We start from the raw sequence: 27,690 nt of genomic DNA on the forward strand, positions 1-27,690 counted from the left end.
TTTTAGTCTGGTTGGTCTTCTAAAATTAACCAAAGGAAAGGCTTATATTTGAAGGATTTTCAAGACTTCAGAGGAAAAGATTTTGATGAAAATGAAAAACCAACACAATGTGAAAGCGCTTTTAATTACTTTATTGAAAACCGACACAACGTGAATAAAATCACGTGGTGGAAACTTTTAATCACTTTAGACAATAAAAGCTCAAAAAAGAAAGTAAACAAAGTTTAATGACCACACTTTTTCTTTATTTCGAAGAAATTTTCACTTTATTTAAATAAGAGGCGTCCACTGGCACAATGCGAATACTCAAATAATCTACACAAACTCACTCGCCAAATTAACTTTTAAGTGTTTTCAAGCCCATATTTGATTTTTAGATTCTTTCAAGGGATTTTACTAATAAATAATCTTTCATCTCAAATAGGCAATTAGACACTCTTGCTAAGGTATTAATATAATTAAAAATAATAAATAAAACTTTTTTTTAAGTATATCTTTATTTAATGAGGGAGCAAATAAGAGATAGAAATATCAGTTATGAGATAAATGATTAAAAAAATAAAAAAATTAATTATGAACAAAATTGGTAAAAATGTATTTAATGTTTAAGCAATCTTTAGTAAGATCTTACAAAATAAATATATAAAAGAATTTTTGTCTCAACTTATGTAAAAATTTGAAAGTTAATCGAAACACCTAAGAAAAAAAAAAGGAAATATATATTTTCACTATTTTGTTGAAATTTCTGTTTACCTTTCTTCTTTCTCTTTTGTTTGGACAAATTTTTTTTAATTACGTTGAACCAGAAACAACAACGAAGCATTTTCATTTGGACATTGAGTTCATATTATTGACAAGAAGAAAAAGAGGTTTTTATTTGAAGGATTTTCAAGACTTTAGACAAAAACAGTTTGATAAAAATAAAAATTCAACACAATAAAAATAAAATCACTTAGTGGAAACTTTTAATTACTTTAAACAATAAAAAAAAAAGCGTTTTTGACTTGGGGTCAAAAAATGTTTGAAGACCAAACTTTTTTCAGTGCTTCGTGCAAATTTGTGCTTACTTTAAATAAGAGATGTCCCCAAACACGATGTGAATGCTCAACATGTCAATATAAGCGAATTCGTCAAATTAACTTTTTCAAGCTATTATTTTGTTTTGGCATTTGTTTGGTTAATTTTTTCAAATAATTTTAGATCATATAAGATAAATATATAAGAAAAATTTTGTCTAATAAAATACATAAATTTATTTAAATTAATTGTGTTGTTTTCAAAATAGACACTCGGATGTTTTGACCAAGAAAAGCTTTCTCTTTCTGTCATATAAATAGAAATAGAGAAATATATTATTGCATTAATCATCTTTCACAATTTTTTCTATTCATTTTCTCTTTCGTTTGCTCACCCTCTCCTATGAATAAGTGTATTTTATAAAAAAATAAAACATATTTTTACATATTTATTGTCTTTTAAAATTTGTTTAGTATTTGATGACAGTAAAGAATCCTTGAAGATAAATAAAACTTCTTAAAATAAAACCAAAAGAAAATATTTATGACTTGGAGTCAATTGTTTCCAAGAAGCAATTTTCACTACAGCTTCGTGAAACACTGCAAACCAAAAATGTTCACTCATGGTTAAAAAAAAAAAAAAACCCAAGTCATTGCTAAATTATAATTTCAACCTACGCTAATATTTGATTTTGGATATTCCCACTAAGGTATTAATATGATAATTATAATTTTTTACATTCAATATCATTTTGATTTTTTTATATTTTAACTTTATATTAGGTTTAAGTTTAGTCTTTTAATTTTATAAAGTATTTTTCTCAATTCTCTAACATTAATACCATAGATTAAAAGAAATATTGACATTATAAGTTTAAATCCTAAAAAAATATTCTCAAATGTTGACATATTAATGAAAAATTATACTTCAAACACGAAAAAAAACTAACTTCCATATAAGTTCCTAAGTACTTTTTTTTTTGGGTTGGTAAAAAAAAATTTCTACATAGTACATACTATAAATCAGAGACAAAACAAGGAAGAAAAAAATCATACCGGAAGAACTTTCATGGCTTCCTGAAATTTTCTAATTTTTAAAGAATAAAAACCCTTAAAAAAAAAAGCTTTGTTTACTTAGAATCAAAAAGAGCTATGGACAAAAGTTTTCATTGTTTCGTAGGAATTTCCGTCAACAGCTTTTAAGAGTTTTAGGATCAATTCACTATAAATTGTTATAATAAGCTTCTTGTTTCATGATTAATGAAGATGTTTTGTCCATTTTAGTCTAACAAAAAGAAAGGCTTATATTTAAAGGATTTTCAAGACTTCAGGAAAAAAATTGATGAAAACGACAAAAAAAAAAAACTTACACAATGGGAAAGTGCTTTTGATTACTTTATTTAAAACCGACGAAATGTGAATGGAATCACTCAGTGGAAACTTTTAATAAAAAAAAAAAAGTGAAAAGGTTTGATGACCACACTTTTTCATTATTTCGTGAAAATTTATGGCTCATTTAAATAATAATAGTAGGTGTCCACCGATGTAATGTGAATACTCAAATAGCCTGCACGAACAAATTCGCAAAATGAACTTAGTCTTTTTGGATTAATTTTTCCAAGTGACTTTACTAATAAATAATATTTTGTCTCAAATAGGTAATTAGACACTCTCACCAAGGTATTAATATAACTAGAAATTTCTTCCTCACGCGATGCACAGATTAACATATTTAAAATTATAAAAAATTGTATTATCTATTATAACTCAAGATCTACTTTTTATAGGACTGTGATATTTTTTGTGAAAATGACAATAAAATACCACTTGAATTTCAAAAAGACAAATAAGGGACCTGAATAAGCAAAATGACAAAGAAGGCATCAGGTACCAATATAGGATTTTGATTTTGAATTTTACAAAACACATAGTGGGATTTACAACTTTCATAGTGAGAGTTACTACTTCGTCAATGGGTTTTACAACCTGTTTTGAAGGGCCGAGCAAGTTTTGCCTAATTTTACAAACACATAGTGGGATTTACAACTTTCATAATGAGAATTACTACTTGGTCAATGGCTTTTGCAACCTATTTTGAGGGGTTAGGCAACTTTTCTGTAAGAAACAATATAATTCCACGCTGAATTTTACAAAACACATAGTGAGATTTACAACTTTCATAGTGAGAGTTACTACTTTGTCAATGGGTTTTGCAACATGTTTTGAAATCAAAAATCAAAATTCCAGATTAGTACCCAGTGTCCTATTTTTCATTTTGCTTATTCAGGTCCCTTATTTGTCTTTTTAGAATTCAAGTGGTATTTTATTGTCATTTTCTCATATTTTTTTATTCATTTAAATAGAAATTGAATTAGAGATGCGAAATTTAAGAGGAATGGATAAAAATTTAAAATTATTTATTTATTTTTCTATTTAAGGCTTCAATCGACATACTATTTAATTATGATGCTTTACATTTAATGCAATATATTTAAATTCTAATTAAGATATTATTCATATTTAAACTTAATTATTAATTTCTTCATTTAAGCCTCTAATTGAATTTCATTTATTTATAATGCTTCTTATTTAATTTAATATATTCAAACTTCAATTAATATACTATTCAAATCTTATTAATTGAATATATTCGGATATAATAATATCATACCCGACCCATTATCAAATGAATAGAGTATTATAAGTTTTAAAGAATATAGTTGATGATTGACAGTTGATTGATCATTACTTCCTCCTATCTTTTTAATAACATCCTGTTAATTAAATTACATGTTTAAAAAAACAATTAAAATTAGTTATAAACAAAATTAAGTTTTTATTTTTCAAGTATGTCTTTATTTAATGAGGGAGCAAATAAGAAAAAGAAATATTAGTTATGAAATGAAACATGAAAGAGAATATAATAAAAAAATTAATTATAGACAAAATTGATAAAAAATCATTTAATGTTCAGACAACCCTTGATAGTAGGATCTGACAAAAAAAAACCAAACCAGTTTAAATTGGGGGATATTATAAATAGGATTGGAAGGAGTATTTTTATTTTTATTTTTAAGGATGTTTTGATTTCTTTTTATTTTTATAAGCAAATCAAATATTTTACATTGATGGAAGTTATAGAAAATTAATTTATAAGCACCTATAATTTTACTCAATCTTTAATCTTATCCTTAGAATTTTTTCTCTTCTAATCATTTCCATTATTACATGCGTCACTCCTTCAGCTGGAGAAGCGTTAGCTAGGGACACAGACTCATGACTACTGTTAAAAACGACTGAGGTGGCTGACAGTGGGATTAACTTTGATAAAAAGACAATTACTTATTCTCCATTCCATTGATCATATCAAAGTACTCCTTTTAATTATTTGTATTTTACGTGCTTTTAAATTAAAAACCCTTTAATATGGATATAAAAATTAAAAATTTAGGAAAACCTATGGCTTATTTTATTCTATTGGTAATTTTTACGTTCTTTGAACAGTTCTACACAGTAATATTTTGGCACAAATTTCGGGGGAAATAGTTAGAAAAACCTGTTTAAATTATTATTTTCAAAAACATATCTAAGATAGTGAAATGAAAAGCGAAAGAATAATTTATTTTATTAGCATGGTAAAATATAGGAAAAATTGCAAAAAAAGACTCTAGAATTTAAAAAATATAGATATAGATAGGGACCATTGATAATTTCACTATGGCTTTTGACAATAATAATATGTCATGAAGTTGTCAAAATCCAAAATGAAATTGTCATAGGTACCTATTTGTATTTTTCAAATTTCAGGGTCTTTTTTTGCGATTTCTCCTAAAATATAATATACTTCATCTTTTCTTTGAAAAAACTATTTTTAAAACAGAAAACTAAACACCCTGGATTTTTTATTACTTCGGTTGAAGCTTTGATTGGGAACCCTAGGGCAAAATGAATCGTTAAAGAAGCATGTGATTGTGCAGTGGGGCATGTGATTTATGACGTGATCAAGAAAAAATGAAAGTTTTTACAGGCTTTATATTTCTGTTCAAATGTTCAAATTTCTACGTACTTTAAATCAAGAAGAATCCCCCAAAAAAAAAATCTTTTGGATTTCAACATCTGAAATTAAGAATTATTACAAAAATGTGTTGTTATTAACTTTTAAGGTATAGTAAATTATTATTAAAGTATAACACGAGACTGATTTAAAATTTGAAAAATTGAAGAAGTATTTTTTTGAAATTTTGCCTATTTACTTCCATTTACATTTTTGGATTGATAAAAATTATTACTTTAAGCAGGAAAAAAGCCTAACTTCCATAAAAGTGTCTAAGTACCTTTTCTTTTTTTGGGGTTGGAATAGAAAATTTCAACATACTATAAATCAGAAACAAAACAAGGAAGAAAAAAAATCATACCGAAAGAACATTCATGGCTTCCTGAAATTTTCTAATTTTTAAACAATTAAGACCCCAATAAAAAAAAAAAAAGCATTGTTGACTTGGAGTCAAAAAGTGTTGCTGACACAAGTTTTCATTATTTCGTGGAAATTTCAGCCTACTTTGAGGAGGAAATTTCAGCCTACTTTGAGGAAGAAATTTCCACCGGCACCTTCTTAGTTGATTGTTAACTCTTACATGCAAACAATGGCTTAAATGCTCGTTATACCTTTGTGCCGATCGAATTCCCAACACAAGCGAACTCACCAAATCAACTTCAAGTCTTCAACCTCATATTTGATCTAGCGACCCCCACCAATGAGGTATTAATATGGTCTTTCTCCCTTATTCTCTAGCGTCTTAAACGCTATTCTTTTGTTCTTTTTAAGAGACAATCAACAACTTATAAAACATTATATTGTTTTTTTTCTCTCCTTTTTGTCTTCAAGCAATGGCTGCTTTTGCTTCTGCTTCTTCTTCCCAAGTTTCCTCTAGAAAGTATGAAGTCTTCATCAGCTTTAGAGGAACAGACGTCAGATCTAGTTTCCTTTGCCATTTGAAAAACGAGTTGCTTCGAAAGAAGATAGATGTCTACGTGGATGACAGGCTCGAAAGAGGAGAAGAAATATCATTAGCACTTGTAGAAGCAATAGAAGGATCCATGATAGCGTTGGTTATATTCTCAAAAAATTATGCTTCTTCAAAGTGGTGCTTGGAAGAGCTTGTCAAAATCATAGAATGTAAGGAAGCTGGTCAGCAGATTGTGATACCAATTTTCTACCACGTAGATCCATCAGATGTCAGGCACCAAAGAGGCACTTATGAGGAGGCATTCACTTGTCATGAACAGAAGCTCAAGGATAAAGTGCAAAATTTGCAAATTTGGAGATCTGTTTTGAAAAAAACTGCAAACTTAGCTGGTTTTCATTCATCAAATTTTCAGTAAGTTTGTTTTTATTATTCTTAGTTACTTTTTTTTTTTCTCGATTTGCCAAAAACAATCTAAATATATTAAAATTTTGTCTAGTATTCATTATTTCTATAACAAGCAACTCTAAAAATTTTATTTGTTTTTTATATGCTAGAGATGAATCTAAACTCATCAATGCAATAGTTGAAGATGTCCTAAAAAATTTGGAAGATCACAGTCCAACTGTGTCGAGATCTCAACTCATTGGATTTCATCAAAATTTGACTAGTGTTGAATCATTAATGGAAAATGAGTCGCCAGAGGTTCGAGCTCTTGGAATCTGGGGCCTAGGAGGGATAGGCAAAACAACCCTTGCTCGTGCTATATTTGAAAAATTCTTGTCTAAATTTGAAGGTCATTGTTTCTTAGAAAATGTGAGACAAGAATCAAAAACAATTGGCGGTCCGAGTTTGTTGCGTCAAAAACTTTTTTCTAAGCTATTAGACGAAAAAGATCACATAAATGTGAATCGTGCAGTGAAAATGCTGAAACAAAAAAAAAGTGTTAATTGTACTTGATGATGTGGACAATCCAAAGCAGCTAAAAGACCTGGCTGGACAACAACTTTACTTGGGACAGGGAAGCAGAGTCATTGCAACAAGTAGAGACAAGCATGTTCTTAGGAGTGGAGGGATTCAGGAAAAATATATACATGAAGTCAGTGAATTGAGTTTAGAAGAATCACTTGAACTTTTCAGTATACATGCCTTCAATCAAAATTATCCCATTAAGGGATATGAAGAGCTATCAAATTCAACAGTTGCCTTGGCTAGAGGCATTCCTTTAGCTTTAGAAGTTCTGGGTTCCCATTTTCATTCTAGGGATGAAGCATATTGGAAAAGTGAGCTTAGCAAACTCCAAAAGTATCCCCATCAGGATATTCAAAATATATTGAAGGTGAGTTATGATGGGTTAGATAATATGGACAAGCAAATATTATTAGACATTGCATTCTTTTTCGTGGGAGAACAGAAAGGTGAAGTTATTCCTCCACTAGAGGCTTGTGGTTTCAGAGCAGTTAGTGGAATACAAAATCTTATAGATAAAGCTCTCGTGAAGTTAGGTGAGCTTGACCATATTATAATGCATGATTTGATACGAGAAATGGCTGAGCAAATAGTTCGTGAGGAATGTGTGAACCATCCTGAATTACGTAGTCGATTAAATGATGCAGATGAAATATGTGATGTGTTAAAAGATAACAAGGTAAGGGAAAGATACTTCAATTTATTTCTTCTATTTTTTATTTTTTTGATAGTTTTTCTAAAAAGGTTAATGTTTATTTTATTTTATTTTTTTTAGGAAACCAATGAAATTGAAGGCATTTCACTGGATTTGTCTCAAATCAAAGATTTACATATGAGAGCCAACGCCTTCTCAAAGATGAAAAAATTGAGAATCCTCAAAGTTTTTAATAGGCAATGGTCTAAAACCAAGACCTGTATAAAGCTTCCTTTTGGTATTGACTCTTTTCCTAATAAATTAAGGATTTTTCATTGGGATTGTTATCCATCGAAGTCTTTGCCATTGGACTTTTGTCCTGAAAACCTTGTTGAACTACGAATGAATGGAAGCAATGTTACAAAGCTTTGGGATGGAGTGAAGGTACTTGTATATATACTAATCTAAATTTTATATAGGTTCAGTCAAATTTAATCTATTAGGGCCTTTGGGGTAATTTTTTTTTGTTTTCATTGTAAATACAGGATCTTGTGAATCTAAGGACAATAAATTTGCGTCTATGCCATAAATTGATGGAATTGCCTGATTTTTCTATGGCATATAAGCTTGAAAATATAGATCTCTCTGATTGTTCAAGTTTGAGGAGTGTTCATCCATCCATTTTATCTCTCCACACTCTTGTTAAATTGGATGTAGATTATTGCCATGAATTAGAGAGTCTTGAAAGTGAGACTCATTTAGAATCTCTCTCCGATCTCCAAGCTAGCGGATGTGGCCTCAAGAAATTTTGTTTGTCATCAAATAAATTGGAAAGCATATATCTTCGAGAAACTAGACTTGAAATATTGGATTTGCCAATCGGACGTTTCACAAAGCTTAGAAGTCTTTTAATTCTTCACGGTGAAAGATTGAGGAGTCTTCCAATAAAGGAGCTGTGTTGCTTGACAAATCTTAAGGAGTTTCAGGTTCGTGATTTCAAGCAGGAAATTCACACAGAGGAGCTGCGCTCCCTTTTTAATGCTTGGCATAATTTGGAAAAACTATGTTTGGATGGATGGAGTTACTTGTCAGAAATCCCTGACGATATCAAGTACTTAACAAGGTTACATTATTTGTCATTGGAACATAGTGGTGTAGAGACATTGCCACCTTGCGTCAGCCATCTTTCAAGCTTGACAAGCATTTACCTATTTGGCTGCGAAAGGCTTAAGTCGATACTTGGACTTCCTCCCATGCTTAAAGCATTAGATGCCAATGATTGCACTTTATTGGAGACTGTATCCTCTGACTCTCTAGTTTGCAATCCGTGTTGGTTTCAATTCAAAAATTGTGTAAAGTTGGATGAGTGTTCGCTTGGCTCTATTGAGGAATTAACTCATTTCTCACTGACTTCAGCTTGTAAGGATGATATTAGGGGTGCTACAGCTTGTTACCCAGGAAACAGAGTTCCAAAGTGGATGAAATATAAACAAATGACAGAGGCTTCCAATACTATCCAATTCACTTGCAATCTTGAACGAGCAATTGGCATATTGTTTTGTTGTGTTGCTCCTCATCGTCATCTCAGATCACCGGGACAGGACCCTCTCGTCACCTGTTATATCACTTGCGATGATATTGTGACCGAGTCCTTGCCTTGTAATAAACCTCTTTATGAATTGGATTCAGACCATGTTTTTATATGGCCCAGGAAGGGGTTCCCATTTGGTACTGGAACAGGTGATGATGTTAAGATTTCATGTGAATTCTTTCTGGAATGGCGGGATCATGGAAAGATGTATCGCAACCACAAAGTCCCTATTGAAGCATGTGGAGTACACGTAATATATGACTCGGAGTCGGAGCCTGGGTCGGGTCAAAAAAGAAAGAGGGTTGCTGATATAGTTGTTGAAGATGGAGTCCCTCCCACAAAGCGGCTCAACAATTCTTGGATCTCTCAACCTACTCCCCTGGGACTGGCATTGCAGTTGGGGTTGGCTACTACTAAATCCAACAAATCTCATGATAACTTCATCTGTCACCCACTGCAACTCAAATTTATGCGCAAGAAGAAACAAGAGGACCCTTTGCAGCTCAAGTTAAATATAAATTCTGACTGGTATAGTTTTTATTAATATGCTCCAATCTCCTACTCTTCATTTTTTTTTATTTCCTCAAAAACAGATTCTGATTTTTCTTGGGGAGATGTTGCCATTAATCACTTGTATATTTCTTCTAAATTGTTTTTACCCTTTATTTTTGGTTTGCATCTTTGATTAGCTCCAGGGATGACGACATCAGTTCCAGAGCAGAATTTGGTTTTTTGCAATTTATACTTGAGCAAAGCTGAAGCCAGGGATGAAAATACGCAGCGCAAACGGTATTGTTCCAACTTTCTAAGTGTATGGCCAACCTGGTACTGCTCAGAATGTAAAGTTATTCTGTTTTATTCTGAAATAATTACTTTACACATTTATTCAGTTCTTTTAGTTTATTTAAATGGATTTTTTTTTTAAAAGTCTTCTTACTTATCTTCATCCCCTTAATTCCTTTTTCTTTTGGGTCAAGTCTTGATTTATTTAAATGAAGAAAACCAGATATTTCTAGCTGTGTGAATATTACACTTTTTCTTCTGCTTAGAGAAAGTTTCAAAACAATTATTTCTCAAATTATTGGTCTCTTCTTACACTTGAAGAGCAATTCCGACATAGAAAAGAAGTCGCAAAATAATTGATATTTTATTGTTCTTTAGAGCCATCACTGCTTGTATCCCTCGTTATGCAGTTTGCCAATGACTTGCATGCTCTGATTAGTTCAGCTCCACGTGGAGCTCCCATTCCCTTAATTCAATTCCTCATTGTCGCCTTGTTATGCTTTTCCCAGCCCAAATAAGTCAAGCTCAATTATATCATCTTCCTTCAACTTTGTTGATGGTAAAATCATATTTATGGAGTTTCAGGGAATGCAACTCGTAGTTTACTCAGAAAATTGAATTCAAGTTTTAACAGATATTTTCCTTGTACACTCATGTGATGATTCTGTTATTAATTTGTTGAGATTTAAGTTGGGAATATTTCTCTTTTTTGAGTTGACATTTTATGCAATGTAGGTGCTTCCTACCTTAAGCTTGCAGGAGGGCTTTTTGCTGATCAGTGAGGTGTCTTTGACATGGCCATTTGAGGTGGATAAAGCAGAAATAATGCCTGTCTACGTCTGTAACTTTTTTGAGCCTTCGATGTTATTGACATGGATCCAAATGGTTTTCGGCTGCCAACCAAATGGATTTTGTAACTTATTAATTCTTCCTCTTACCGTGGGCCTGGCCCCTTACCTTATATATACTGTATTAGTTTATTGAATGGCTGCACCATAAGCATTTTATAGTTCTGATTAAAGAATTGAGTAGCATGGAATGCTTAAATGCCAAGTAATATGAGATGCACAATTCCCACATTTCATCTGTCATTTTGAAATTAAAAGCTGTTCAACTATAATGTTTTTATTAATTTACTCTGCCTTGATCTAAATAAATCTATAAATATAGAATGTATCTATATAGCATATTGATCACGACTGGATATTATTTTTGTTATTATTTTTCAATTAGCATTGTAAAAGTTTTTGTGAATTGAATGATCGACATTCATTTTTTAAATAACAAATCAACATGCATTGTGGTACTTAAGGGCCATTCTAAGATAATTATTTCTTGAGACGGGTTCCAACTATTGAACTAAAGCACCTTGGCCTTAATCAAGATCAATACAGATCAGAATGGCTTTTCTCGGCTGCCTTAATATCCACGGCTCCTCCTTTCCTTTAAAACGGTGTCATTTGGTGAAGAAAATGACCAAGAAAAAGAAAAGGAGATGGCAGGAAAGGCGTGAATGGAAAATTACTGATTAATGTTTTGTTTTGAAATATGGTTGAAGAATAAAAATTTAACAATTTTAGGATATTGACAAAACATGATCCTTCTGGTTTTAAGTACAAGTAATTTATAACTAATTTATATCTATAAATAAAAACAATTAAAACCATTAAATTTATCATAGATTTTCAATGTCATTCTTATTAACTATTAATTTTCAATATCATTTTTTGCCAACAAATTTTAACATCTTATTAATTTCTGCTCTCTTTTACTACTCTTATTAAATACAAGCATCTATAAAAAAAAATACTATTTAATTTTTTTGGCATTATAAAAAGACTAAAAATACCTTATAGAAAGTGTATAGTAGGATATTTGCTATTTTCTCTTATCTCTATTATAAGACATCTTCTAAAAAGTATTTTTAGTTCTTTTTATAAAGCATTATACTCTCCCACTATTATTGTTAAATATGAGTATGCATGAAAAAAATACTATTTAAAATTCTTTTACAACTAGTAAATTCCTTGTAGAATTGACTAAAAATACCTTCGAAAAAGTGCATTATAGTAGCAGGTGCCCTATATTATAGTAGGCCATTTACTACTTTCTCTGATGTTTATTGTATGGCATTATTTAGAAAATATTTTTTAGTCTTTTTTGAGACATTTGTTAGTGAGAATAAAAATTAATATAATATTTAATTTTATTATAATTAGTAAGGATGATATTGAAAATCACTTGAATTTTATGATAAATTTAATACTTTTATGGCTAAAGTATACATTTATTTCTTTAACTTTATAGAGTTTTAATTTAGTCCTTTAACTTTAAAAAATATACTTTTAGTTCTTTAATCTTAAAATTGTTAACAAAGAATGATGATATTGAGATATTAAATATTGATAAATCATTTTTAAAAACTAACATATTAAGTTTTATTTTCAAAATAACCATGGTTGTTACAAAAAAAATCACCATTTAAGCCTAATGAGTTTAGGGATAAAAGACCAAATGTATGCTTTTAAAAAGTCAAGAGACCAAACTAAAATATTATAAAAAGTTAAAAGATCAAATATATACCTTAGCTTATTTTTATTGATACATATGAATTACTTATAAATGACTTATTTTTAAAATAAGAGGGAGTATGTTTTGTCAATGTCTTAAAATTTCTTCAATCACACTCCCAAACAAAACATTAATCAGCAATTTCCCATTCACGCTTCTCCTGCAATCTTTTCTTTTTCCCCTGTCATTTTTTTCACAATACGACACCGTTTTAAAGCAAAGGAAGGAGTTACTGTTCACATGATCTTCCGTTTTGGATATATCATAAGCATTTTACAGTTCTAATGATAAAGAATTAAGCAGTCCATTCGGAAACAAAAAAAACAGAATTGAGTATCGTGGAATGCTTGAATTCCAAGTAATATGAGATGCACAAATCCCACATTTTATCTATCCTTTCTAAATTAAAATCTGGTCAACTATAATCTTTTTATTAATTTACTTTGCCTTGATCTAAATAAATCTGTAAATATAGAATATATCTATATAGCATATTGATCAAGACTATATATATAAATATATATTATTTTTCAATTAGCATTGTAATATTTTCGTCACTTGAACGATCGACATGCATTTTTTTAAAAACAAATCAAAATAATTGCTGGTAATCAAGGGTCACTCTAAGGCAATTTCTTTTTGAGATTATCTCCGACTCTTGAGCTAAAATATCTTAGCCTCAATCCAAGATCAATGCAAATTATACAGGGGCCATACTTAGTCTATTCTGAGAGGATTAGGACCCAGTCCCCATTCCACTGTGGCACAAATACGAATAATAACAAGTATGGGAAAATATTTAAGTTATACCTATTTTTATTTAAATTAATTATGGCCCTAGAAAAAAAAAGTCTTTTAGATCGGATAGAATAGATATTTTACACCGGCTACGTAAACGGTATTAAAAATTAAACTTTTTAGACCACTTCTTTTGTCAATTGGTGTACATAATAGAAGTTTTAGTTAAAAAAAGATTCATTTTCTTAGATCGGGCAAAGACAGAAGCCACTAAGGATAAGCTTATCGTTGTATAAACATCTAAGATATAATACACACACGCACAATGTTTTGAAACCCTATAATGAAAAGAAAATATTGTAGAATGTACTGTTTGCGAAAACTTCATTTTTAGGTGACAAAATTGGTGCCATTTGACATAGAAGGCCAAGAAAAGAAAAAAAGAAACAAGCAGAATGAAACTAGACTAAGACACTAAAACAAACCGCTTATTACTAATAAAATTAGCAACAGAAATTATTCTATCGCTAATTTCCGGTAGAAATTTCATCTCTAATATTATTGATGGATTAGTAACAAAATTTTTGTTAGCCATAGAATTTCATTTTGTCGCTAATGCGCCACTAATTCCATCATCAATTTTTGTTAGAAATTTTGTGACATAAGCAATCACAATTTTTCACACATTAATTGTCATCAGTATTTTTATCGCTAAATTGTTTGGTATGAAAATTTTTCATCACTAATTTCATTGTTAAATCTGTTTTGTCGTTAATTTCAAATTTTATTATTTATATTTTATATTTTCATAACACTCCTTCAGTCTTTAATATAAGACCTATTTAATTAATTTGATTAGATTAAGAAAGTTAGGTAAGTTAGTTAATTATAAACAATATGACATACTTTTCTTAAAATACTATAAACATTTTTCTTAATATCCTTCCTCTCTCACTTATTTGATTATGGTTGAGGGAGTATCCATAGGAATAATTTAAAAAAAATTTAGTAAATATGAAAAATAGGTTTTATATTTAGGACCAAAATTAATTTAACAATTAGGTTCTATATTAAAAATAGGAGGAGTATAATAATTTAAATATATTTTGATTATAAAATAAATTGCCATATTTATTGAGTTAGTGTTAATAAAAACATAATCATTATTCTTCTCATCACTGGACACTTACTAACACAAAAAGAGGATCTCTTATAAAACTTATTTTATGTTTCATTAAAATCAATTTCCCATGATCATTAATAATAATTTAAATATAATGATAATAAAATAATAATTTTCTGATGAAAATTAATATAACAAAAATAAAGATATATTTTCATTTTTCTGTTGAAATTTATACTTACCTTTTTTTCCCTTTATTGTTACAGAAAATTTTTAATCATGCTAAACCAGAAACAAAAATAAAGTATTTTTTTATTTCGACATCATATTATTGACACGAAGAAAAAAAAAGATTGTATCTGAAGGATTTTCAAGACTTCCTGGAATATTTTAATTACTTTAGACAATCAAAACATTGACAAAATTTGACTTGGAATAAAAAAAGTTGATGATCAAACTTTTCCATTATTTCCTGCAAATTTATGTTGCCTTTAAACAATAAACTATTACAAATCCCATGCAATGCCCTGGTTGTGAAAATAATTTTTTTATAATAAGTATTATTTGGAGTTAATGCTGGTGAACATTTATTAGTAGGATTTAAGGACATTTGCTGAAGGAAAATTCTCAATCAACGTATACACCTATCATCTGCATAAAGATCCTGATTTTCTCTTCTCTAGATCAAAACTGGTTAAATTAGATGAATATCCCTCATCAAATAGAGATTAAGAATGACATAAAATATAGAGTTAAGGTGCAATTTTAATAAAAAAATTTACATTAAGGGGTATTGGGCACCATAAAATTTATTTTTGTGCAAAAATATATATGAAGTTGTTAAAATGGGACATTTGACATCATGCCATTAACGTCCATTAGTTTACCATTAGAGGGCTTCATGAAGTCAGTTTTAATTTATATTTTTAACAACAAAATTTATATCAAGGGGCACTAAGCAATATGAAATTTATTTGGGTATAAAAATATACATAAACTTTTTGAAAAGGGAGAAAATAACAAAATTTTTCAACTCTCAAAAACATCAGTTAACTTTATTCTTTTAGATCCTATGAAATATCACATTTTCTCTTTATTTATTCTTACTTCCTCTTCTCCTTAGTATAATGAACTAATTTGGAAAAAAAATTGAAGAAGTAAAACAATTACTTAAAAATAGCATATGGTATATGATATCTCAAAAATATTTATATATATTATTAGATTATATATTAGTTTATAAGCCAAACCAATTAAATTGGAAAAAATGATAAATATAACACTTTAAAATAATTTATTTAATTTTTTTAATCTCCTCAAATTAGTCTATTATGTCCTATATTAATTCCTTGCTTTGATTGAGAGAAAATTGGGGAGAAAAGAAAACTAGAAAGAAAAACATGGAGAGAAACAAGTTTTCCCTTGCTTGGATAGGGAAGAAAATATAAGAAGAAGGAAAAGTGAAAGAGAAAATAAGATGGGTCTCATGTCTTATTTTCTCTCCAAATTTTCTCTCCATATATGGAGAGATTTGGAATGCGAAACAAGATTTTCATGATTATCCCTCCTCTCTCTTCCTCTCTATATTTATCTTCTTTTATTATATTTAAAACAATGTTTTTATTAAATAATTTGGTTTTAAAACATAATAATATGAAAAAATATATAAATCAAATAATTTGGTTTTAAATTATTTGATAATGCTGATGTCAGTATAATTTTTCTATTACAGTATTTAGTTTAATTTAATTTAATTTTAAATATGATATATTTTGATAAGGATATTTTAGTCATTTAGATATTTACTAATTTTCTCTCCTCTCTATTTTCTCTCATCCATCCAAGCAAGAAGGATGATGACAACTTTCGTTCAATTTTTTCTTCTTTCTATTTCCTTTCCTCTCATTTTCTTTCCTCTCAACTTTTCTTTCTATCCAACCAGAGCATAAGGACAAGAGGTAGTACTTGGATGCAAGCAATGAACCTCATATCTTGGAAGGGAAAGACATCGTTTTGTGTAAATACATATAAAAGGCTTGGAAGCTGAGAAAATGACATGACAGAGAGTGTGTGTGCTAACTATGATGAGAGAAAGATGGATCAACTTGGAATTGAAAATTGATGGAGAGAAAATATGACATTTGATAGGACCAAAAAGAATTAAAATTAATAGACGTTTATCAGAGTTGAATAATTTTGTTTTTTTCCCCTCATTTTAGAAAGTTTATATATATTTTTACACCTAAGTAAACTTCATGGTGCCCAATATCCCTTGACATTAACTTTGTTGTTAAAAATGTAATTTAAAACTGACTTCATGAGCCCGTCTAACGGTAAACTAACGGATGTTAATGGCTTAGTGTTCATGTTAAATGTCCTCTTTTGACAACTTCATGTGTATCAATTCTACATCCAAGTAAACTTTATGGTATCCAGTGTTCCTTAGGATAAACTTTGTTATTAAAATTGTATTTTAATCCTAAAATATCACAGTTTCGATAAGAAACATTACTAGATCCAGATATCAAAATGAGTTTTGCGAGAGTAATGTTTGAATTATGTTGATTCATGATCATCATGCTACCCTATTATGAAGCATCTCCTTGTAGACAGCTTTGGAACTTTTATTTGTCAGATTTCCAACCTAATCTAAGATTAATATCTTTAAGCCTTTTTCCCGGCGATGTGTTCGCTTTCCATTCTTGTGATGCCAGCTCTCAAACCCGTGTAATTTTCATTTTTTTTAATAAATTGTATTATTTATATTGTGGCTTGCCATTCATTTTATTTTCATTTTGATGCGTTTTAAAGATGAATTAATTCAAAACATGCCATATAGAGCAAAATATTTGTTATTTTAATAATATTTAGAGTGTTTTTAACTATGGATCTGACTTAAAAAAAAGTTTAGGAATTATTGTCAGTAATATATTGTTTTGCCCTTTGACACACTCAATGTTTGCGTCATTACCCCAACAAATGTGGCTAAGTTATAATTAAAAGATTGAAAATGTTCCGTTTTTGAAGTTCCTTCGCATGACAAATGTTCACTTTTTATTACTCCTCACTTAAACGGCCAACATAGCCCCTTGTGATGCCTGCTTCCAGACTGTGCAATTTTCAATTTTTTCAATAAATTACATTATTTATATCCTGTTTTGCTATTCATTTTAATTTTATATTGATGTACGAAAATAATATTTAATTTATTGAATATTACGTATTTTACTAATATTTAGAGTTTTTTCCAATCATAGATTTGTGCTTAAAATGTTTAGGAATTATTGTCGCTAAGCAAAACAATGTTTCAAACCTTGACAGACTTAATGCTTGGGGGGCACTACAAAAAAACAGATTTTAGGCGACGACTTTCGGCGGCGACAAAAAAAGTCGCCGCTGCATTCAGCGGCGACTTTTTGGTGTCGTTGCTAAAAGTTTGCTGCTGAAAGTGAACATTTAGTGGTGACTTTTTTTGTTACCGCTAAAAGTTTGTTGCTAAAACTAAGACTTTCAGCGGCGACAAAAGTGTCGCCGCTGAAAGTGGACCTTCAGCAGCGACTTTTTTTGTCACCGCTGAAAGTGGACTTTTAGCGGCGACTTTTTTTGTCGCCGCTGAAAATGTAATATAATAATATATATTTTATTTTACAATATTAATAAACAAATTCAATCTGGCTCAGCGGCAAGAAGATTAGACAAGAAAAGAGGTGGTCACGAGTTCGAACCTTGAAGAAGACACATTTAAGGTGAAAATATTTGGACGATGACGTGACAAGGAGGAGTGATATTGCTTTCAGCGGCGACAAATGTCACCGCCGAAACTTCTAAAAGTCACCGCTGAAAGTATCTTTCAACGGTGACTTTTTTAGTCACGGCTGCTACGGCAACGACTTTTCAGTGACGATAGCGGCGACTTTTATACTTTCAGCGGCGACTTTTGTCGCCACTGAAAGTCAAGTTTTTTGTAGTGGGGGGAGCTTGGGAGGCTCTCTGCATCAATGAAGAAGTTAGAGAAGGAACTCAAGAACAGTAATAAATATGATGCATAGGCTCTTCATGGTTTTGTTTTTGTTGAGTTTTTTGTTTGTGGTGCAAGAAGATTATTGGATTTGAAGCTTTGGATTTTGGGTCTGATTGGGGGTGCTCGTCTTAGTATGGCACAGGATTGAGAATTCATGAATGAACTGCTGAAATTTATCATTTTGGTTATTTGTCATATTTTTGATATTCTGTTTTGTAAATCGTTTATTTTGTGATGCATGGTAGCTCCGAACTTTGAAGGAAGGACTGGGAAAATTGGGGATTTTAAGCTTGTGATTCACATACTTTCTTTCAATATGTGTTATTGAATTCAGGTAAAAAATATGTGCTATTGAATACGGCTTACTGTTTTGAGTTTTGACGATATAAAATTTATTTCTTTGCAATTTCAGTCATATCCAAACAGTTGTTTTTGCCATAAAAACAATCATAATATGCAATTGCAGCTTGAGTCACCTGCGAAACATATCTTGGGTCTGTTCATATTTTGGCTTCTCCTCAATCATTTATTTCTTTCATTTTTCTTTGTAAGAAATCATACGAATTTAATCCTGATTAACGAACGGTCCTTTTTCCTGATGCCCCAGCAGATACACTAAGCTTTTAGAGGAGAATTCGAAAGTTGTTCAAGACTTCAATGAAGAGCCTATTAGACTACTTTTGTTCTTAGTCAGTACTTGTCTAACAACATAGATGCTGATCCCTTAGCTTTTAGTCGTTAGTTTCAAATTTTGATCTCAAGGTGGAGATTTTTACTGGTTCTTTTGTGTTGGAGTGAATTTCAATTCTAGGCGGTTGATTGTTTGGATTCAACCTTCCTTTATGTTATGCAACGAGTCTTTATATTTGAGTGGAGAAATTGAAATAAAGCTGCTGAAAAAGTGATTATTAAATAGTGTTTTTTTTTTTTTGAAATCGAGTGTTACTAATGGGCCACAATTTATTGCTACAGCAAGGCTAAATTGTCAAACACACATATGCATATCCACTTAATTTTTTGTTTAAACATATCGACTTAATTGAATCACACTTCGTACCATGACTATCATTTACTTGCCGGTGTAAATGAATTGCATGCTCGCGTGACATGAGCCGAGGTTTTGTCTTCTGCTAAACTGTATTGCTTTTTTCCATAATGTGTGAGAATACCTTTGTGCTTATTCTTTCCAATGCGTGTGAAGTTGCACACTGTTGTATGTGAGTTCAATAGATGTACAAGTCATCTTTTCCTTTAAATGATTCTTTTTGCATATTATCAATTGAATCAGAATTCTATTGAGCTAAAACTGATGGCCTCATTTAACAGTAGAATTGTGCCTTTTCTTTTGCAGCTTTGATAAGCACAAAAGATGAATACAGTGGATGCAACCAGAGCAGAACTTGGTCTTCTGGTTTTATACTTGAACAAGGCTGAAGCCAGGGACAAAATCTGCAGGGCAATACAGCATGGTTCAAAATTTCCTAGTGATGGGCAACCTGGTACTGCCCAGAATGTCGACAGATCAACCACTTTGGCTCGCAAAGTTTTTCGTCTATTCAAGGTTAGATTATCCATTTTAATCTCGAACAATTATGCTATTCATATATTCACTGTTTTTGTTTTCCTTCGAACAAGCATGGGCACCTTCTTCCATGACACTTCCAAGTGAAGGAACACCGAATGAAGATTTGGAAGAAGGGTCCGGAGATAGTGATGAAATTTTAGGTGCACCAACTGGTATAAGTGGGGAATTTAACACAGTGAACTTCAATGATAATAGTGGAGGTAGTGGAGGCAACACTGAATTGAGGCAGGATACCAGTGGTGGGTGTACAAGCAGAGGTAGGAGTCGACCTAGTAGCTCACTGGGGGTCAGAAGGAAGAGTGAAGTCAAGAAGAAATGCACATCTCCCTCTATGAAAATAGCGGATGCAATTAGCAAGATTGCTGAAACAAATATTTCTGAGGCCGAGCGTGGAAATGAGGTCATTTCACGAGCAGAAGCTAGAAGGTTGGAAGAAGAAGCGCGTGCTTATGACATTTCAATTAGGGGAGTCCTGTCTCACCTGAAAACAGTTCCTGAAGTTGTCAGTGATCCTGATTTCTTTAGACGGTGCACACAACTCCTTATGGAACGGCCGGATGCACGAGAAATGTATGCAGCTCTGAAGGATCAGAAGGAACAACTTCTACCCATTTTAGAGCATTTTACTAGGGATTTATGACTTGTTTATTATATTAGACAGTTCCATATGTGTATGTTTTATGTGACCAGTGGATTGTTATATAAATCAGACAACTCTGTAACTTTTATAAATGTTTCGTAATTTCTACGTAGGAATTCTAAACTTTATGTGTATGTGCACAGGATAAAACGAATATGGATGATGAAATTAAACATGTGGAAGAGCATGCTAAGGGACGGAAAAAAAGGGTTAACAAAGTTGCAGCATTGGTTGGTGCATACGCTATTTTGAACTTGTGTAAGGAGCCTCGGCATACAAGTGCTTATACAGGCTGCATATGGGTAAGGGATGTTTTAGATGGCAACTCCAGTCGTTGTTATAACATGTTTAGGATGGAACGGGATGTGTTCTTAAGTCTGGTGGAACAATTGCAACAACATGGTCTAAAAGAAACTAAAAATATAGGGATACATGAATCAGTTGCAATGTTTTTACATACCGTTGGGCATGCACTTAGTAGCAGAATGCAGCAAGAAAGATTTCAACATTCAGGGGAGACAATTAGCAGACATTTTCATAATGTCCTAATGGCATGCTGTAGACTTGCCATGTCTAATATCAAACCAAAAGATCCAACATTCCGGCATGTTCATACAAAAATTCGGTTTGGTAAATACTGGCCTTTTTTTAAACATGCTATTGGAGCAATTGATGGCACACATGTTTCCTGCGTTGTCAGTGCAACAGATCAAACTAAATTTATCTCTAGGAAAGGAACAGTGTCACAAAATGTCATGGCGGTTTGTGATTGGGACATGTGTTTTACTTTTGTCTTGGCCGGATGGGAAGGTAGCGCACATGATGCTCGGATATTTGATCATGCCCTCACAACTCCTTCAATGAACTTTCCCCATCCACCTAAAGGTATTTTTTTATTTCCTATATTTTTTTTATATTTAGCTTAACAATAGAAACATAATTTACAATAATTTCATTTTTTTATATAGAAAAATATTATTTGGTGGATGCTGGATACCCAACACCGAATGGATATCTCGGCCCATACAGACGGGAGCGTTACCATTTGCCTGATTTTCGGAGGACATCTGGGTTTGAAAATGACAATGAGATCTTTAATTATTTCCATTCAAGTTTAAGGAGTATAATTGAAAGAACTTTCAGAGTTTGGAAAAAAAAGTTCGCAATCTTACAAAACATGCCATCTTATGATTTTGAAACACAAGTTAAAATCGTTTGTGCAACGATGGCTATACATAATTTTATTAGAACGACATCTATTACTGATCCTGGATTCGTTCAGTTGGAAGAAGAAGGTACTTATGCAGAAGATGATGATGATGGGGTTAGATTTTCACGTATACATTCATCAATTCAATCTTCATCTTACATGGCTCAGATTCGTGACAGCATAAGAGACGAACTTGTTAATTCAATACGAGGATAGTAGTCATGTCTTATTTATTTCCTTTTATCATAGATTGTAATATGTAGTTAAAAACAAAACCTATTACAAATGCTTTGTATCGATGCATCATCTTAATGATTATGACACTTCTTTATTTATATTTCTCTTATTAATATTATGCCTTATATTCTCAAGCTAATTATTACTTACTTGAATAATTAATAAATTATTTTAAGACGTGTTTATTCTATTTTATCAAACAATATCATCCCATTTTATGTTTATAATCTTCATGAAAAATACATGACTTTCTGTTTGCAACAAAATAATTCATCTTCTCTAAAAATATTTTTCACTCTTATATTTTATGAATATATATGTGTGGTGACAATTAATTAATTAATTGTATTAAACATCAGAGGTTATTATACATGTAGTATGTTATTACAAAAAGTAGTTGTGAAAAAATGTTATGGGATTTCACGTTTACAATCTTTAAACAAAATTAATATTTTTCTGTTATAAAAAAAATCATTTTTCTATAAACATATTTAATATTATGTTTTATAAATATATGTAGACATATTAATTATGTATTAATTATATTATCTTATATATTATTAATTATGTTAGTAAAAATTATTTCATTAACAATTTTATTTCTTCAAATCAAAATAAATCATAAAATCTATCCCTTATATAATTATCATATTAACTTATACCCTTTTTGGTCATTTCCACATGTAAAAAGCACTTCTGGTAATAACTATCCAAACACTCTCACTTCTCAGAATCACTTTTTCTCAGAATCTATTCTCCACAGAATCTATTCTCCAGAATCACTTTTCCAAACCACGGTTTGAAGTCATCCAAACACACCCTAAATCTTTTGACGTACCTGCATTCTCTTAATTCCTTTTTCTTTCGGGCCAAGTCTTGACTTATGTAAATGGAGAAATATTTCTACTGATGTGAATGTTATTCTTTGTTTCTGCAGTAACAGAATTGGAAAGTAAATTGTAATGGACAGTTTCAAAATTATTTTGCAAGCTATTTATTTCTTCTTATACTCAGAAGAATTCCTAACATAGAAAAGAAGTTGCAAACTAATTGATATTTTGATATGCAGTTTCTCAACGATCTGCATGCTTTGATAAGTCCAGCTCCATGCGGAACTCTTCTTCCCTTAATTTTGTTGGGAAGGGTACAAGCTTCATCAGAGTTATTCCAACTTTTCATCACCCTCTTATTTTGTTCCTCATTCTTACCTTGATATAGTGTTTAATGCTATTTTCAGCCCAAAAATGCATTGCTGTCAACTTTCTTGTTTCTCGATCAATTTGTGTGGCTTGGCAGATCAGGCATCTACGAGGTAGGAATCAAAGTGTTTCCTTTTTGTTCCTTGAATTATTCATGTGAAACTTTCACCGAGTAATCAAGTTATACATGTAAACCTTTTTGGTTCAACTACAGAACAAAGAACGTACTGAGCTAATCGGCCGAATATCGCTTTTTGGTTGGATGGGTTCCTCAGTGTGTAGCACCTTGGTTGAGGTTTGTGGCTTCCCTTTCTAGTCCCAATACTTTTAATGTGTACATACCAGGAAAGGCTCCTTTCTCTTTCCTCTATTAACATCTTTATGGTGTTTTCTAACTTCTATCAGCTTGGGGAGCTTGGGAGACTCTCTGCATCAATGAAGAAGTTAGAGAAGGAACTCAAGAACAGTAATAAATATGATGTATGGGTCCTTCATCCGCCCCCAAAAAAAAAAAATCTTGTTTGGGACGGTATCAGTGCTTTCCTCTGTTCTAAAACTACATTTCATTTAACCCCATTCCCCATGAGTGCAGAATGAGCAATACTGTGCGAAACTGAAAATGTCGAATGAGAGGACTCTTGCGCTTATCAATGCTCCACGAAAGTTACTCCCCGTGTGACCGGTGCCTTTGGATTTGTCACTTCCCTAATATCTTGCTATCAGGTGCCTGCTATTATCCCTATGATTGACCTTCTGCGTCTCTTATATTTTGAGCACCCTGATTTTTTTGAGAGCTGGTTTCTCTGTTTCATTTTCCAACTTCTTTTATATCCACTTCCACTAACAAATAAGGCAAGCTCTTGATAATTTTTCTCTGGAGATGAACGGAATTGTATTAACAATATTTAGGAAGCAAATGGAGTTAGCTAGCCTTTGAGTCCCTATTTATGGGTTTTCAACGTTGCCAATGGTAATTCACTCAGCAAATTGAACTCAATTTCTAAAGAAATATCTTCCTTTTACACCATTTGAGGGTCTTTGCAATGCTCGTTTTATTAATTTGCTCAGTTTTGGTTTGTGCGATACACTTGCTTCCCGCCAAAAACAAGTCCAAGATAGAGTGAAGATGAAGAGACAGACTCAATCTTATGATGCTCTATAGTTGTAAAGTAATTTGTGGCGTGCAGGGTAAATTCTTTACTCCGTGTAGCATACTAGTATATTAAGAACCTAACCCACACCCAAAAAAATGACAAGCAATGGGAGTTTAAATTTTGGTTCGTCACGTTGCAACCTAACCCACACCCAAAAAATAACAAGTAATGGGAGTTTAAATTTTGATTCGTCACGTTAGAAGAGACTAATTTTTTGATTAAATCTAATTTTTGTAGGTTCTTCCTTTTCAATTTCTCAAAGGAGTTTTCAACTTTTTTAAAGGGTGTCAAGCTTTTTTTGGGTTTGGAGGGTTTAGAGCCCTTTACGTGAGAAGAATTAATTATGATGAAAAAGAAAAGGAAGGGAATAGAAATGGAGGGAAAAATTTTGCTCGCGCACGTTTGGTATGCTTTGTTAAAAAAATAGTAAAATAAGTAAAAACTTAGTCAAATGGCCATATTACCCTTAATGAAGATTTATTAATTAAATTCATGCTCTAACTTAAAAATAATTTTTTTCTTAAATTAAAAGTCAATTTGTTTAAAAAACAATGAATATATTAAAAGGTTGGCTCATTATATCTAGAAAATTTGAGCAAAGCCCAACTTACCTAAATAATCAGGCCGACCCATCACAACAAAGACAGAAATCCATCAACACAAACTGCCAAGGAAAAACCTAACAACAAATCACTAAAATGCGAAAGGTCCACATGCAATGAAGCTCTTTGCAAACTCTTGCCTTCCTTGAGCAAGCTTGACCAATTTGTTGAAGAGAGGAACTGGTGTAGTCCCCGTTCAAAATATATGAACCGAAAAGCAATTCCCCAAGAAGAGCTTCCAGTAGGAGTTAAGAAAAAGTTGCTACAGAAGCAACCAAATCAGTAGCCTAGGTTTTTGATCATACCAATAAGGAAGTTTCGTCGATCAAAAACCTTCTAAAAATGAAGGATTATTTGGAACCATCGAGACACGTCACTACGAGATCTTAGAAAAAGCAAAGCCTCATGGCGTATACAGCGCAAGTCACCAATAAAGAACCAAATGCAACTGCAAGACACACCGAAGCTCATGCGAATGGAAGATGCTGATAATAAATACTTTTCTGGTTCTTAATATAAGACCTATTTAATTAATTTGATTAAATTAAAAAAATTAGGCACGTTGGTTAATTATAAGAAATATGGCATGTTTTTTCTAAAACATTATAATTATTTTCGTTAATATTCTCTCTCCTGTTCTACTTGATTATAGTTGAGGGAGTATCCATAGTAGTAATTTAGGAAAAATTGATAAATATGATAAATAGGTCTTATATTTAGAACCAAAATCAACTCAATAATTAAGTCACATATTAAGGACCGGAGGAGTATGAATACAAACATCATTAACAAAGAATCATTAAAAATAATTAAAATAAAATAAAAATTAATGAAATTAGAGAAATCTCTGAAGTTTGATTATCAAATCACATTTGAATTAAGGGACGCATGAGTAGGCAGGTTGAGAGAAGAAAGTACCTAAGGTAAGGGAATTCAAATTTATTATAAAATTCGAATATTGGAGGCACCATTCTGCAAGGTTAACCAAATTAGAACTTGATACACGAGACGACAAGACTTACTACATTCAAATATGTTTAGAAAATTTCAAGTAGTGTCTCTCTTCATCCCTACAATTGAACAAAGAAACTTACAAACTTGAATGAACACATACAAAATTAATTTAAAGACTAATTTTCAGTGAACATACCTTTTTCAATTTAAATTTAAATTGGGTGAATGACATATTATTGGAAGGCTCTAAAAGTCTTTATATTTTGAGCGATATGATTGAATTACAGAGATTTTGACTTTTGCTCACTGTTTTGATAATATCTTTCAAAATGCGCAGAGTTTTTAAACATGTGTTAGTACATTAGAAAGTAGACTCAAAGTTTTCTAATGATAGCCTATTTCCCCAATTTTTAAATTTAAATTGATAAAGTTATATCGACTTAAAGTTTGGTAATCATATCCCTTCCTCTCATTAGTTTTGAGGCTTCACAAATTTGAATTTGGATTTTACATTTAAATGAACGCATTCTCCTTAAACAACTTTTACTGGTAAACAAATTCAAATCCAAATATTATATTCAAATTTGAGCAGTCCTCTTGAGCATCTTCATGTTAACAAATTCGAACTTGTGTGTTTGATTGTACTCAAAAATCAGATTGCCCCTGTTTTTCTAATACAATTTTTAGTTCTTAATATAAGACTTAGTTAGAGATTTAATTTGGTCATGAATATAAAATCCCAATTTTCTTTGCCTCTAACATTTATCCATTTGTTCCTACGTAATTCCTAAAATGATTACACATATTAAAGGGTTTTCATCAAAATGTAGCTCTGATCTAATGCACATAATTAACAACGACGATAGTTTATAGAAGACAACACTTATTTATTACAACTAACCAACTTAATTAATTTTCTTAATTTTTGTAAATTAGGGATTTAACTCTTGCATTAAGGACATGAGATATAGTACTAAACAAATTGAAAACAAAGTCAACTGCAATTTACAATCTGCACAAAAGCAAACCCAAGTGTTCATTGAACTTCAAGGATTCGTGAAAAAGTTTCAAAGCCAAGGAATGCTTCGCTTATTGCGACCTGATTTGAAATTGGTGATAGCCTGGTGAGTTGCTTGCTTATACCACTTAGAGCTTTCTACTATGGGTTGTTTCCATCATGCTATTTTCTTTTACTATCTCTTCAATTTTGTTTGGCCATGTTTTAATTTGAAGTTAGCTGCTTTTCGGTTGAACTGAACTCGAGGGTCTTCAAGCTTCAAGATTGACGTCAAGCTTTCAAGCTTCGAGACTTGTTTTAAAGTATTTTGTGATTCACCGTCACTATGAAATTCCAACATCTTAAGAAATAAAAAAAGATTTTAAGATACTTGATACATATTTACTTAACAGATTTTTTAAGCCGCTAATCATGATATTAAAATTAGTCATAGAAAAATAGGCAAAATTATTCCTAAAAGAACTGATACTCTCAGGATAAAATTACAGCATAAAATACTGTAAAGTATTAGATGTACCAAGCTAGAAAAAATATGTTAAAGAGTGCTGGATAAAGTATAAAAAGACTTTAAGATGTTGAACGTAATTGTAAAAACTACTTCAATTAATACCAGAAAAACTATGTCAGAATAAATATTCTCAGTGTTTATTAAAACCTCTCTCCTATTCTATCAATAAGATG

The 27,690-nt window shown here is 31.1% G+C and overlaps 2 protein-coding genes across 2 annotated transcripts; both read left to right on the forward strand.

Moving 5' to 3' along the window:
* Positions 1-5,903: 5,903 nt before the first annotated feature.
* LOC114730638 (TMV resistance protein N-like) lies at positions 5,904-10,739 on the forward strand. Its single transcript, XM_028917749.1, has 7 exons — positions 5,904-6,394; positions 6,538-6,776; positions 6,916-7,628; positions 7,941-8,027; positions 8,129-9,702; positions 9,864-9,901; positions 10,693-10,739. Exons 1-7 carry the CDS (start codon positions 5,904-5,906, stop codon positions 10,737-10,739), a joined length of 3,189 nt encoding a protein of 1,062 aa, XP_028773582.1.
* A 9,025-nt stretch (positions 10,740-19,764) lies between these two features.
* On the forward strand, positions 19,765-23,960 carry LOC114730630 (peroxisomal membrane protein 11C-like). Its single transcript, XM_028917743.1, has 6 exons — positions 19,765-19,971; positions 23,152-23,226; positions 23,320-23,394; positions 23,496-23,576; positions 23,687-23,761; positions 23,874-23,960. The coding sequence occupies exons 1-6, from the start codon at positions 19,780-19,782 to the stop codon at positions 23,958-23,960; spliced, it is 585 nt and encodes a 194-aa protein (XP_028773576.1). The 5' UTR covers positions 19,765-19,779.
* The last annotated feature ends 3,730 nt before the right edge of the window (positions 23,961-27,690 follow it).

The sequence above is a fragment of the Neltuma alba genome, unplaced genomic scaffold (assembly GCF_004799145.2).
Source record: "Neltuma alba isolate B1F8T4 unplaced genomic scaffold, ASM479914v2 tig00012749_pilon, whole genome shotgun sequence".
NCBI classification, from domain to species: domain Eukaryota; kingdom Viridiplantae; phylum Streptophyta; class Magnoliopsida; order Fabales; family Fabaceae; genus Neltuma; species Neltuma alba.

What these genes read in the sequence shown, in the direction of transcription:
- LOC114730638 (XM_028917749.1), top strand. Translation starts at nt 5,904, where the DNA reads ATGGCTGCTTTTGCTTCTGCTTCTTCTTCCCAAGTTTCCTCTAGAAAG. An exon ending in ATGTGTTAAAAGATAACAAG is followed by an intron (nt 7,629 to 7,940) that starts GTAAGGGAAAGA and finishes TATCCATCGAAG; the next exon opens with TCTTTGCCATTGGACTTTTG. An exon ending in AGCTTTGGGATGGAGTGAAG is followed by an intron (nt 8,028 to 8,128) that starts GTACTTGTATAT and finishes TTGTAAATACAG; the next exon opens with GATCTTGTGAATCTAAGGAC.
- LOC114730630 (XM_028917743.1), top strand. Translation starts at nt 19,780, where the DNA reads ATGAATACAGTGGATGCAACCAGAGCAGAACTTGGTCTTCTGGTTTTA. An exon ending in AAGTTTTTCGTCTATTCAAG is followed by an intron (nt 19,972 to 23,151) that starts GTTAGATTATCC and finishes TTTGATATGCAG; the next exon opens with TTTCTCAACGATCTGCATGC. An exon ending in TGTGTAGCACCTTGGTTGAG is followed by an intron (nt 23,577 to 23,686) that starts GTTTGTGGCTTC and finishes AACTTCTATCAG; the next exon opens with CTTGGGGAGCTTGGGAGACT.